This window comes from Protomyctophum parallelum, assembly GCF_964188405.1.
Source record: "Protomyctophum parallelum genome assembly, chromosome: 18".
NCBI classification, from domain to species: Eukaryota; Metazoa; Chordata; class Actinopteri; order Myctophiformes; family Myctophidae; genus Protomyctophum; species Protomyctophum parallelum.
Window position 1 is genome coordinate 27,734,461 of NC_139716.1, and position 14,567 is coordinate 27,749,027.

General features: G+C 44.5%; 1 protein-coding gene across 1 annotated transcript in view; it reads left to right on the forward strand.

Annotated features, from left to right (window-relative positions):
* The window catches only part of LOC310876054 (5-hydroxytryptamine receptor 2C-like), a gene marked incomplete at both ends in the record, with an annotated part of 61,354 nt that overhangs the window by 22,666 nt on the left and 24,121 nt on the right, over positions 1 to 14,567 (forward strand). The window contains one exon of the mRNA XM_083789501.1: positions 8,232 to 8,432. Coding sequence (XP_083645627.1) covers positions 8,232 to 8,432 — 201 coding nt within the window. The remainder of the gene's footprint in view (positions 1 to 8,231; positions 8,433 to 14,567) is intronic.

Below are 14,567 nucleotides of genomic sequence, written 5' to 3' on the forward strand. Positions count from 1 at the left end.
TTAGCATATGCGCAGCCGTCGGGAACCCCCCCAAACCGACTGCTCCCCCGCCCTTCCGAAAACTGCTACAGAAACTCAGACGCTCTGATCGAGACGTTTATTTTTTTAATTAATTAGAAACAAATGGTCCGAATGTTCACTCGAAAATTCCTGCCGAAGTTCGAGTCCTAAAATAAGGCCTAGGGTACAGCCTTACAAGACGCCAGCGTAAATGTGCTTGCGTGCGTGCGTGCATGTGCGTGTGCGTGTGTGTGCGTGCGCGTGTGCGTGCGCCTGCAAGAAGACAAACAGTTTTCACACGATGTGCAGATCAATAATAGCCACAGTGTAATCAATCCTGCAGGTGTGGTATTTATCTTCATCGATTGACTCAGTCCCTGATTACTGCAGCGTGAGCGCACGCACACACGCACAGGCAAACGCTCCAAAATAACCACACACAGTGCGTGAAGAAGTAGCCTAATCTGATTGTACTCTAGTATAAGGAGTAGTTCACCCATACTCATTACTCATTTCTCAGACTCTCAAGGACCAGTGGTGGTCCAGGGACCACCACTGGTCCTTGAGAGGGTTCCAGGTGGTCCCCAGCAACCAAATGGACCCTTATATATTATTTTAATCTTGAGAGCGTTAATTTCCTTTCATTTCATTTACGCTTTAGAGTTACATTATTGTTAAACATCTGCATCACTTAATTTACAAGAAGTCTACACAATTAGAATGTAGAAGAATTGTTATTTTGAAAAACGTTTGCCAAAAGCATGGAATTGTAGACAAAATCCAACAACAAACTATTCTTTAGTTTTGGGTTCTGAGAGGATACATCTCCTCAAATGGTGGTCCGTGGCTCAAAAGTCGAATAAATAAATAATGCTGCCTGCCTTGACATGAAACGGGTTGAAAACCACTGAATTAAACACCCCACGAAGCCTTGAACGACTCCATATGGAGAGGTGTTGGTTTCCGCAGCGCTCCTGAGTTAAGTCAATACTTTGATGATCAGCGGAGTCTCCAGTATAGATCCATACTGAGCAGCCACCCGGTTCTCATTCTCATACATCCAGTTCATGTGTGTTCTGTGTGTTCTCGTTTAACGCCCAGGTTTCAATCCAACTCGGGTCTACGGCGTGGAAAACCAACATCTTAACCACTAAGCTCGGGGGAGATATTAGACGTCTATCAGGCTGTGGCTGTGAGCCACTCTGCTACACTGTGTGTGTGTGTGTGTGTGTGTGTGTGTGTGTGTGTGTGTGTGTGTGTGTGTGTGTGTGTGTGTGTGTGTGTGTGTGTGTGTGTGTGTGTGTGTGTGTGTGTGTGTGTGTGTGTGTGTGTGTGTGTGCTAGTTGTGGCCAGAGGATCATTGATTTAGGCGGGAGTGTGTCTTAAAGACATATTGATCATCACCTGCTGCTGACTGCCAGTATATATTGTACTTAATTTATGTGCCGCAGCCCAGGCGGTGGCGTAACCGTCTGGGCACCCGACTGGTAAGCGGACTGACCTCATGCTTCCTTCTATGCATGAGGAGTCCAAGCTGCTTCTCTTCACCTGACAGGGGAGAGTTTCCCCGGCCGGACGTATAGCATGCGGAAGGAACACGTTATTCCGACCAGTTCCCCTCCATCAGGCGCCCCGGCTAGCCACGGGGAGGTAGTTTTAGAGACCAGCATTACGGCATGTTTTTGTGAGGGTACCTACCCTAGGGGACTCGGGGAGAACACGCAAACTCCACATAGAAAGGCCCTTTCGTCAACCCCGGCCTCGGGTATGGGCACTGATGACGCGGAGGAGGGAACACGCCCCCAGTGCACACAGCGTCCCCAGCGGGAATCGAACCCAGGACCTTCTAGCTGTGAGACAGCACTACCGACTGTGCCACCGTACTACCTTGACATGAAAAGCAGCACGCATAAATTAGGATTTAGAAGACATTTTTTGGAATGGGCCCTCAGTAACCTGCTCTCGTATTGACGTCACACTAAAAAAAAAAAACATTTTCTATTTAGAATTCAGTCCGGCATTGGAATACCCTCGGGGGGACATATAACCACTCCCAGGCAATCGACAGAGAAAGCAATTTCCTTTTTTTTTGCTTTTCTGTTTTTGCCCCCCGGAGAACGGAAGAGAAGAGAGCAAAGTTGGCATGCAGCCTTGAAGGACATTCACCAATGTTCATGGCCCAGAGTCACAATCACCATGGCTGGTGTTGGCAGCCATGAGAGAAGAGATAGGGGGGGAAATGGTTTATTTTTGGCAGTAATAGAGGAATTGGACCAGCAGAGAGAGAGGGAGAGAGAGAGACTGCAAGAGAGCCCAGTCAGGGGGATGACATGCCGAGTCATGTCATCCAGACATGGGCGCCTAGGCCATTTTGACCTGAGATCAGATTCTAAAAAAACGTCTTCTACATCCCGACAGTTTTCTGAAAAAGCTATGTTTCTATGTCACTCGTTCTTCGATTTTTCAAAAATAGCAGACCTACAAGCTCGTAGCGCTATGAGCTTGTAGATCTGCTATTTTTCAATAGCTAAAGTCCGCACACAGTCTCGGCTCCTGCGCAAGTGTGCAGTGTCCCATTTAAAACACCAACAAGCAGAACCACAATGTTTCGGCCATGGTAGGCCTTCATCAGGTGACATGATCCCCCCCCCCCCCCCCCACACCCTTACAAGCGCTTGGAATTATAGGAGGTTATACATTACATTTTGTTTGACTTGGTTCCACAGATTTGGGATTGTTTTTAGCACTAGCCCCAGCTCCTATATTCAGCTATTAGTGTAGATTTTCGTCCCACACAAACTAAATTCCCATTGGCAATGAAAGGAGAATTTACGTCATGTGTCTGAGCAAACAGACATGTTACGTCAGGATGATGCACGACGATAAGAGCGCCCCTCACTTCACACAGGTAAACAGCTATAGTGTAGATTCAGTTTGAACACAAACATTAATGCCATTGCGGCAATTTACGTCATATGTGTCTGAGCAAATCTGTAAATGTATGTCGGTGGCCACCCTTGGCCAATAAGGGACTACCATTCTTAATGATGATGTACGATGATTACCACGGACAGCGCATTAGGCTGTCCAGCATTAGAGGCCGCCAAAACACGCCACCAGCACCAGCACTAAGCATATTATCATTGCTGTCAGGCAGGAACCTTTTACCGGGCCTGTAGAAACCAATGGTTCAAGTGATGGGACGGTTCCCTTCATACATACATCTTTTTACAGCCTATATATGATCAAAAGCCCCTCTGTATTGTGGTATTTCTGTCATTTTGAACCGTTCCCTTATCGAAATAACATGGACTAGCCATTTGTGATGTGAGAGTGAGGAACTCCTGAATGGCTGTCCTCCACACTCTCCTATCTAACATCAGGGTCTTCAGCTCTACACAGTGTTGTTCGCTAAGCTATCGCACCACAGTTGGAATACGGCCAATTGACCGTTGGAATATAGCCAATGTCCATACTGGGCCCATTGCATTTTTTATTTATTTGTTTATTTGGATCCCCATTAGCTACTACCTTAGTAGCAGCTACTCTTCCTGGGGTCCACACATAAAATACATTACAATTACATCATATTAAATACATTTTACAAGACTGTAAGAAAAAAGTAAAAAAAAAAAAATACAACTAAATATAAAACAAGTGATTAATAAATATAACATCGCAACCATGAATACAATTTCAGTTTGAGTAGCCTACCGTTCAGTATGAAACATTTTAAATCATTTTTAACCGTCATGGTCCTGATGACGGTTGATTTCGCATATTCTATATGCACTGAAACAGTGGAATGGGGTGTCTACTGTACATACGTGGTTGGCTCCCTGCAGTCAGTTTGCCTGCCACTATAGTTCCGGGTGCCTGACGGCAGTGCCCAGCTCCCAGCCTCATCCTTCTCTCTCTCTCCGCATGTCTTTGGCCTGTGACCCCGTGGTATATGTCCCCGCAGAGGAGTGCATTTCCGATGTGGTCCGTCCATGAACTGTGTGACAGTCAGACACTGTCCTTGTGCCATTCGTAGCATTATTGTGTAGACTCCATGATCCAGGGCCCCTTTCCTGTTGTGCTGTTGTGCCCCATGCAGCGGTACTGGCATCACTGCCATTTAAAATGTACTATTCAGTCTGACGTGGTACATTCAGACCCTCCGGAATGCAACCAACCGACCAACCACCCCCGAGCAATCTACAGTATACAGATACAGAGCATATGCCGCTTGGCTTTGTTATTGGCCCAGGGAACAGTGGAGGAAGTTAAGTTGTCAGCCTTTGAATGAGAGTGAGTTGGCAGCCATGAGGGGAAGAGATGGAGAAGAACACGGTCTTTGGCAGTAATAGATTAAATGAACCAGCTGGGGGAGGGAGAGAGAGAGAGAGAGAGAGAGAGAGAGAGAGAGAGAGCCAGGGATTCCAAACTTGCGGGAGTTGGGAATCTTTGAAGGGGGCCCGCCTAAGCTTCCGGGCACGACCGGGCCAGCTGTGAGCTGTGAGCGGCCGATGGGAACCGCAAGGATCCCAGTTCGATCCTGCATGGGCTCCCCCAGAGTTAGTGTATAGAATTGTCCTAATTTCTCCCGATGTGCAGGTCGGTGCCTGGCATCCGCCGTCGGTTGTATGAATGTGTGTGTGAATGGGTGAATGTAATGCACAATCTACTGTATGTACAGTAAAACGCTTGGGATACAAGCGCCATTATAAATGCACCGTTTGTCATTGTGAGCACAAAGCGCCCCAGGCTACGTCATATTTAATTTATCCAGGCTTGCCTAACGGCGGCTGCCTGCAGAAAAAAAAGGAAAACTAAAAAAAGAAATCAATCAATAGCATAGTGTGAACAGAGAGAGCTAATGGGGTACAACGAGCTCTTAAAGATGACCATGATGCATCACAGGCGAGGAGAAGCATTTTAAATATCATTTTTACAGGGTAGTTTACAGGGAGCCATTCGGTACAGCTAAGAGACTCACATGTGACAGAAAAATTGTCTCGTTTCCTAGATGTTGTCAAGTACGACACGGCCAGCAGCGTTCTGCACCAGATGGAGACTCGCTGGGCCACAAACAAATTGTAATAATCCAAGCCAGAGGTTAGCGTTCTCCACTCATCTATCACGCCTTGTCCCCCAAAGCAGGGTTGAGGATAAAAATGTTGGCACAAATGTATGAAGAGACTATAATTATTCACATAGCAGCCACATGTTGGCCCTTTGCATTGAAAAAGCAGGGTGGCAACAGGTTGGCATTTATAGACCAACCCGTTGGCAAATCACATTTGAATTATGCTTTAAGTAGCATGTGAGATACAGTATGTCAAACTAGGGGTTATTCATGATTCTAAATGAAATGAAATGAAATCAATTTTATTTATTTAGTGCGTTGAATCAGCAGCAACAAGCTAACACCACCGTTAGCTTGTTTCTAACGATTTATCACTCTGTCCTTTTATTTTTTTTTCCCCCGACTTCACGGGTCGCGCATTGGGTTGTGATGATGAGACACGAGACAGCAGTGTGCATTCTGGTGTGACTGTATAGTATTAAACTGCATGGGTCCGGACTCCGGAGCGTAAACAATACAGTACAGTAGGCTATACAGTACATTAGCCTCCCTCGGTCCCAGCCTGAGCCTATGTTGCTGCCAGAGTGAGAGCTGAGCGGACTGAACTTCCCCCGATGCTGTTGCTGGGACTCTGGTATAGCATGGTTGCAGGCCCAAATTGATTCGCATTTTTGCTCACACTTACATTATTTCGCTGTAGGTTAATATTATTTTGCAAAAGAAAAAAAATCGCAGCAAATAATCGCCTAATAAAAATAATCTGCGATTGGACTCGTAAAATCACATTTGAGGATAAATTCGTATCGTCACCCAACCCTAACACATGCACGCATGCATAATTAAAAAATAATTGAAAAGCAGAGAGCGGGGAGAGAGAGAGAGAGGGGGAGAGGGGGGAGGGAGAGAGAGAGAAGAGGAAAATGACAGATGTGCTGTGTCATGTGGTGACCTTAATTCCGTTTGTTGACCTCTGCCAGTTTATCAAGCTCACTTCCCCTTGGCATGCAGGAACACACACACACACACACACACACACACACACACACACACACACACACACACACACCACTCGCACGAGGGCAGTAAGCAAGCTATACAGATCGTATACAAAATGAGCAATGCCCCCCAGAGTCTCCCGAGAGGAGGGGAGGAAGGGAGACTCGCTATAGGACAGATTTGACGACGACAGCAATGAGGCTCTCTTGACTCAAATACACCAGAGTAAGGCCAAGTGTGGACAAGGACGGACACATGCACACCGCACAGACGAACAGTCTGGTGAGACGTAGGAGGCAATTAAACCATAGTCGCAGAGACCTCTCAGTGCCTGCAATCCCCCAAGAGCACACACGGCAGAGAGAGCCTCCTCAAGAAGACCTGTTACTTGAGACACGCAAAATACAGCCCACTGACTCTAAAGGTTGGATCCACCTGATGACCTCTCTTCCAAGCCAAGGCTTTAACCATTAGAAATGGATTATAAATAATTGCATCTTTGATGTATTTACAAACATGCCAGTGTAGATGGCCCTGATGACATAACAGCCCCAGACGATATTTGGATCACAGCCATCACCAGTTCTCGAGTTGTTTCATCTTTTTAAAGTACACTGTTAAAATGACTGATGAAGAAATTGTGCAGTAATTAGCGTCTTGTCAATAAAGTCATGTTCATCATTAGCGAGATACAGTGCTAATTTCTTAAAAGTAGACAGTTGATAGTACACTGTGTGTGTACATAATAATACTATAAATGCGCCACGTCTCTGCGTGTCTGCGTGCGTGCATGTGTGCGTGTGTCTGTGTACGGTGTGTCTAATTCGACACGTGCATTCCACACCCCCGCAGGGAGTGCAGTGCCCGGGTATCGTGTCGGTTTGTCCGGCCCACGGTTCTCCAGAACCACCACAAAAGGCTGCCAGAGCCCGTTGCATCAGGTCTAGTAAGTGTTAACCCATTCTGACCTGAGATCAGATTCTAAAAAAATGTCAGTCGTTCTTCGATTTTTCAAAAATAGCAGACCTACAAGCTCGTAGCGCGCCACTCGGTGGCGCGCTATGAGCTTGTAGATCTGCTATTTTTCAATAGCTAAAGCATAACATGATGCTAACACCAAAAATGGGTTCCCGTTCAGAATGGGTTGATTGAAGGCCATAATATATAGTTTTTTTGTTATCAAATGTTTTTTATTTAAGACAAAAAAGCACAATAAAACACGTTAACACCATGAATGAATAAAGAAAACAAAACACAAAGTAACACATTATAACAGCAAAAGAAAGGAACACTAAAATAAACAACAAACGATCCCACCCACCCCTCCCCCCGGGACCAAAGATGCCACAAAATGTCAGGACTCCTACCACTGTGCAACGGGGAAAATAAATAAATAATAATAATAATAATGACTAAATCGTGTCCTTAACCAAATCCGCAATATCAGACCAAATATTAATGTTTTCCTCTTTCGCTCCGTGCAATCTTGCTGTTGACATTTCCAGATAGATGATAGAAAGGTCAAAGCCCATTGGCGAAATGTCAATGTATGAGGGCCATAATATATAGTTAAGCACGCTCAGAGTAACAAGTGTGCACGAACGAACGAGCATGCGCGCGCACACACGCACACACACACACACGCACGCACGCACGCACGCACACACTGGACGAGGATTCATTACATTTAGATTACCCATTATTATAAAATTAAGTTATAGGATTGTGGAATGACTGCGTCTGCAACTAAAGTGCTTTTTTCCAGTTTTTTCGTAATCTGATTAGAAATAGTACTTAATTGCGCTCTCTCTCTCTCTCTCTCTCTCTCTCTCTCTCTCTCGCTCTGCTTTTCAATTTAAAAAATAACTTTCTTTCTCCCTTTCTCTCTTAATTTAAAGTTTAATTTGACTTTTTGGCATGGCAAATTAATCCACACCCTGACATTTTGAGCTCAAAACTGTTCTATTCCTCAGTATTTAATATGGAACATTTGCTAAATGCAAAAGAAATGCTTACAACTAGCGTTCTTCGCAAATGTGTTCATAAAGGCAAGTTTTAGCCCTACAGTATAGCATTATCCTCTCTCTCTCTCTTTCTCTCTCTCTCTCTCTCTCTCTCTCTCTCTCTCTCTCTCTCTCTCTCTCTCTCTCTCTCTCCCATGCAGACTATGCATGGCCGCTGCCCAGTGCTCTGTGTCCCATCTGGATCTACCTGGACGTGCTCTTCTCCACGGCGTCCATCATGCACCTGTGCGCCATCTCCCTGGACCGCTACGTGGCCATACGCAGCCCCATCGAGCACAGCCGCTTCAACTCCAGGACCAAGGCCATGATGAAGATCGCCGCCGTCTGGACCATCTCCATAGGTGAGTGAGGAGGAGCAGGAACCAACACACGTGTACAGTAGCCAGCTGGGAGGCACATAGAGTACCATCAGATTCTATACAAATGTCTTCTAAATCATTGCCGTTTTCTGAAGAACTGTTCATGTCAAGGACCCCCGGAGTCATGTGTAATCGGCCGCCGACCCCCGTCCAAAAGGTTCTGACATATATCCATATATGGAGATCTAAGGGTTTGAGGTCAGATGTACAGTTTCTGGCCAATATTGATGACATCGGGATCTCCATATATGGGCTTAATTGCGACAACAGGTCACATATTAGGCCTACTATGATCTCCATGCGACCTGGGAACCATATATACGATTTCATAGTAAATGCAACGTGCTGTCGCAATAAAATAAATACATGTCTGACGTCACATAACAAACCACGTGAAATCGGCTGAGAATTTGTCGAGTCGTGAATCCATCCATCCATCCATCTTCAACCGATTATCCGTAGTCGGGTCGCGGGGGGCGACAGCTCCACCAGAGAGCTCCAGACTTCTCCCTCCAGGGAAATCCCGAGGCGTTCCAAGGCCAGTGAGTCGATGTGATTCCTCCAGCTATGCCTTGGTCTTCCCCAGGGTCTCCTCCCTGTGCGGGACGTGCCCTCGAGGACCTCCCTAGGGCGACGCCCGAGAGGCATCCTAACCAGATGCCTGAACCACCATATGTGTCGAGTCAAGATGATGATTAATAGAGGAGAGAGCAGAGGATAGACTTTTATTTTTTCACAGCAGCCAAATTAACAATAAAATGAAATAGTAAACACAGGTGTCCCCAATTATACTAATTGTAGGCCCTTCTCCCTTTAGTGTAGCACAGCGTCAGGTGGAAACCTATTATGTCCAAAACTAGGGATGTCCCGATCACATTTTTTCTTTTTTCTGCTCCCGATCCGATTCCAATCATTTGATTTTGAGTATCTACAAAATACAGATTTTTATTTATATTTTCATAGAACACTTATGCCATATCACAATAGTAATATTTTCCAAAATCACAGACAATATCCAGTCTAATATCATATACATGGTTTCCGATCACTTTTTTCTTTTTTTCTTTTTTTTTTTGCTCTCGACCTTGGCCCCTGTTCAAAACTGTTACTTTTCAGGATTCAAATAAAAATATATATTAAAAGTAGCCGATCTGGTATACTTTTGATGCTTTAGCGTGACTAGCATGATTCTGTAGTATGATCAAGCAGGGCGTTAGAATATGGAGATAAGAGCTTTCTGTCCGACAGTGTTGTGGAAATTTAGAGATAAACATGTAATAATACTCCAAGTTACAGTTTGGTGCTGTTTCGGTGCTGGTTGTTTTATGACGTCACTGTTCCATTTGGTGAATGCCTTGAGGCTATATGTTGGGGGTTGTCTGTGTGGGAGAGCTATAAAAGCTGTCGTTTCTTGTCACTCTGGGAGCCAGACTGGGGTTTCCATGCACAGGTCGTGTAAGTCTGTCTTCTTACTCGAGTAAAATCCCTATACTCCATAACGCTGAATTCTTGTGTTGCCTCATTATTCATTACTATGAATTGTCTTTTGAGCATATGTCCCACAGATTCCATTACAACAGCATACAGCCATTAGTGGGCCCAGTAGCTGAACCAGGCTGAGTGTCTGTTTGACTGGAATGGAATGCAACCTTACTTAGTTGTCACTCACACCACCTGTGTTTACCCTACTATTTCAGGTCAACGTGTGTCAACGTGTGCTGCCATGAGAAATTACTATATGTCTTACATCATTACGAACACCTGGTATAGCACAAGGTGAGATAGGGGCACGGTGGAGTTGAAAGGAACTGGTCGGAATTAACGTGTTCCTTCCACGCGCTACGTCCGGCCGGTGAAACTCTCCCCTGTCAGGTGAAAAGAAGCAGCTTGGACTACTCATGCATAGAAGGAAGCATGAGGTCAGTCCGCAATTATTTAAAGCACAAGGCGAGACCTGGCTTTTGTGTGCAAAGGGCCATGCAGGCAATTGTGGTTTGAATGTACGGCCACTAGACTGATGGAGGGAAGTAAATAATTGCTGCCTGCGGAGGAGGAGTGTGAACAGACACACACAGGGTCGGGATCCGTTAGGATTTTAACGATGCTATAGTTCCTTAACGATTCCTATACGGCAACCTTAATTAGTTGTTACTCCTGTGTTTACCCTGCTATTTCAGGCCAATGTGGCTGTCATGAGAAATTACTATTTCTTGCATAATTGACCTATAGCTATAAGCCCCTCATAAGCCCCTCCCCAAACTGCTATGGTCCAATCACAGCTAAGCAAACATGGGTTAGAGTAGACAAACCTCTCCACCAATAGTTTTCCTATGTGACAAAACATTGTTTTAAAAAATAAATGTCACACACATTCTTTTCCAGTGCATACGGCAGGCCTTGTTGACGGATTTGGAAGAGATTTTGAAGGTTCTCGTTCCAAATATGAACCAGTATTTAATGTGTAAAATCCATGTTATTTACATTGAAATGAATGAGCCCGGCTGGAAAGTGTCTCAATGGAGTGTCTAAAGTGGGAGATGGCGGGGCTTAGCTAAAGGTGAATTTTGAATACCCGGGGAACAAGGTGAAAAACGGCTACTAGAGTATAATTGCTGCCTGCCAGTGCAGATTCTCCGTACAGAAGTCACACATATTTAATGTTACTCAGCCGAGGGGGCACGTACAGTGCCACCCGACCCCCTCGCGGGCCACAGGCACACCGTTACTCCAATCCTCACCAGCCTTGACACAAATTCTATTCAGCGGTCTGCCATGAGAGCAGTCGCACCAAAAAAACGTAAAGATGGAATGCCACGATTTCTTTCCACCCTAAAACATGATCATCAGGTATAATTATAATATAAGGAGGACTTTTTCCAAAAAGTGTACAGTATTTGTTAAAATGCATGCTTTTATGTGGACACGCCCACCAGTTCATTAAGTATGCCTGGTTTGCCTGGTGGGTGGTGATGGGTGGTGATCCACCTGAACTGAAGCCGCACCCACAGCTGTAGTTGTATAATAAAGGCGGAGGGGTTAGGGGAGGGGCTGATAGTGTGATGACACTATATTACTGTTTATTGCATTGGCCCGTTTGACTGTCAAGGGTTCAGCCTCCAGGAAGAAACCCTAAATACAAAGAGAATACACCATTGCACATAAAAACGACTCCAGGGTGTCTAATGAAGTACTGTCACCTCATAGACACATGAAAACCTCCATCTTTAAGTTGTACAATGTTTAACACGTACTGCAAATGGCCATAACTCATTGACCATTGCAATTATCTCGAAATGTCCATTGTATTATAACATCACTTCCATCTTTTTTCATAGATCCCCCACCACGCCACTACGCTCACAATGTATTGCTATGTGACACTTTGTAAATTGGCTATATGTTCCTATAAATGTTTGACAAACTTTAAAAACTATTTTAACTTTTACTTTGGTTCCTTAGATATAATTATGTTGATGCCAAACCTACGGGGTTTTTTCGTAAAAGATAAGCGAGGTAGACACAGAGGTAGACTACTCTGTAATAAAAAGTGACTGCTGGGTAGTGATTGTGTTCCTGAAAACTCTGATCTCTCTCTTCCTCTAATCCCTCCTAGGCTTGTTAGAGCAATTTTCTGTAACAAAATGGCCTGGGGTGTAGACACACACACACACACACACACACACACACACACACACACACACACACGCGTGCGCGTATCCACAAAGGTCGTTAATGGATGTGAAAGCTGTAGTATAGGAGAGGAGTTATTATTAGTTTTGGTATTTTGGGCCTCCCTGCAGAACTGGATCTCTGGATGTGTTCATCATAGTTTGCTCACAGAAAAGTGCTGGCAGTTCAGTGGGTCAGAAAGAAACAAAGTTCTGTTAAGTCCAGACAGGCATTCTTCTCAAGTTGAAAACCACTTATCGTAAATGATGAGTCATGAATGACGATGTGTCAAAATAATATAATATATAGACGGTTTAAGAAAATGAGGAAAGTATGTACGGTTTTGGAGGGGGTACAGAATTGTATTAAACAGAGCTATGTCACAATGCGTGAATATGGTGTATGCTATATAAAAAGCGTCATAGCTTTTTAACAAATAACAGCAATCTCTTGCGGTCACGTTGGGACAATTAGCAGCATTTGTTCTCAAAACTATTTAAATAGTGTACAAAAAAAGCCTCAGATTTGAAATGTTTTTAAAGGTAGTAGCTCTGTTTATTGTGTGCTGTATAAGTCTAGAGGTCTACAGGGTACAAAGCTCAATGGTTAGTAGTCCTTAGGGTGCAGGTTGCATTTCATTTGCCAACCTTCTTTTAACAGTTCACATGTCTTGCTTTCGTTTCTCTGCTCTCTCTCTCTCTCTCTGCTCTCTCGGGATCCAACTTCTATATTTGCCAGAGCTCAGCAGGTAGGTATACCTGGAGCTCTGCTCGAACCAGATCTGGCACAAGTTAAGCCCTGTTGGGGGGGAGGGGAGGGAGGGAGAGAGAGAGAGAGAGAGAGAGAGAGAAGAAATGCCATGAGAGTGAATTTCCACAGACAAGTGAGTTTGAAAACATGACCAACGAAAACTTAATCTCATCCCTATAGAGCGTCGCAGTCCCTCCCCCTTTCAGAACAACGAACGGCCCAGGAAATGAAAATGCAATGCATTTCCCCATAGGCAGTTCTTATTTAATTTATTTAAATACCTTTTAAGCGTCGTACGAAGCCAACTCTTGGTGACAAATCATGACAACACACAGAATTTTTCGGGCCAAACAAAGAATTAGAAAGTAGAAAAAACGACAGGTTACAACACTTTTTTAATTGTTTTTCTTCTTTGTAATTATTTGTTTGGTCCAAAATATTGTGTGTGTTGTCATGATTTGTCACGACAAGAGTTGGCTTCGTACGACGCTTAAAAGGTCTTTAAATAAATTAAATAAGAACTGCCTATGGGGAAATGCATTGCGTTTTCATTTCCTGGGCCGTTCGTTGTTCTGAAAGGGGGAGGGACTGCGACGCTCTATACTGGTGTGTGAACACAGCAGCATGTGAACTGTTGCGGTAAAAGAAGGTTAGCCAATGGAACTACTAAGCTCTCTGTTGAGCTCTGTACCGAGTAGACCGCCTCTTATATACCATACCCCTCTCTCATGTCCTCAACGCAATATAACTGTCTCTCTTTTGCCTGCTGCGTGTGTTTGCCTTGACCTCATACACGTTGGGCCACCGGCGAGAGACATGGCTCTCTCAAGGCTTGTGGCCAATCAGTGCACATTATCCTCCATCACCGCGGAAGGGGGGGTGCTGGAAGTGCACCCCCCCCCCCCCTCGTAGGAGGGGGAATAAATAATAATACTAATAATGCCACGTTATTCATATAAATACAAAAAATGGACTGGGTTGGGGAATAAAATAAACTATATGCCTATTCAATTATATTCTTAAACTACACTTTTTCTTGTTTATTTTTATATTCTATTATCATTGTCTGCTGCTCTGCTGACGCTGTTTCCGGTTTACATTTATACTCAGCTAAGTGTCAGTGTTGTTGCTGGCTTATAGAAAAGGATTATTGATGTCCTTGCAGTGCGCCCAAATCCAAAACAAGTTGTAAATAGAAGAATCAAGTGCAAGTATTAGCGTTGTCGATCTAATATGTGACCAGATTTGACTGAGAGACTGCCATCGCGCACATTCCAGCTTTTCACCAGAGGAGAAAAATCATGACAATGAACACAATGTTTTGGGCCGATCAAATAATTAGAAAGAAGAAAATAAAGGCAGGAGACAACACTATTTGTTTTGTTTATCTTCTTATAAATTATTTGTTCGGCCCAAAACATTGTGTCCATTGTCATGATTTTCACGATCCGAGTTGGCTTTGTCCGCGGCGTAACCGTCTTTAAATAAATACTTTAAGAAAAGCCTATGGGAAAAATGCATTGGGATTCATTTCCTGGGCCACTCGTCGTTCTGAAAGGGGGTGGGACTGCAACGCTCTATAGACCTACAGTACTGTCTTATTGTGTTCTGAGTGATGGTCGGGCCGCTGCAGTGCCCCAATTGAACTGGGATATATTTTGTATCGTGTTCTTGCCGGTCGGGCCACGCTCGGCGGCA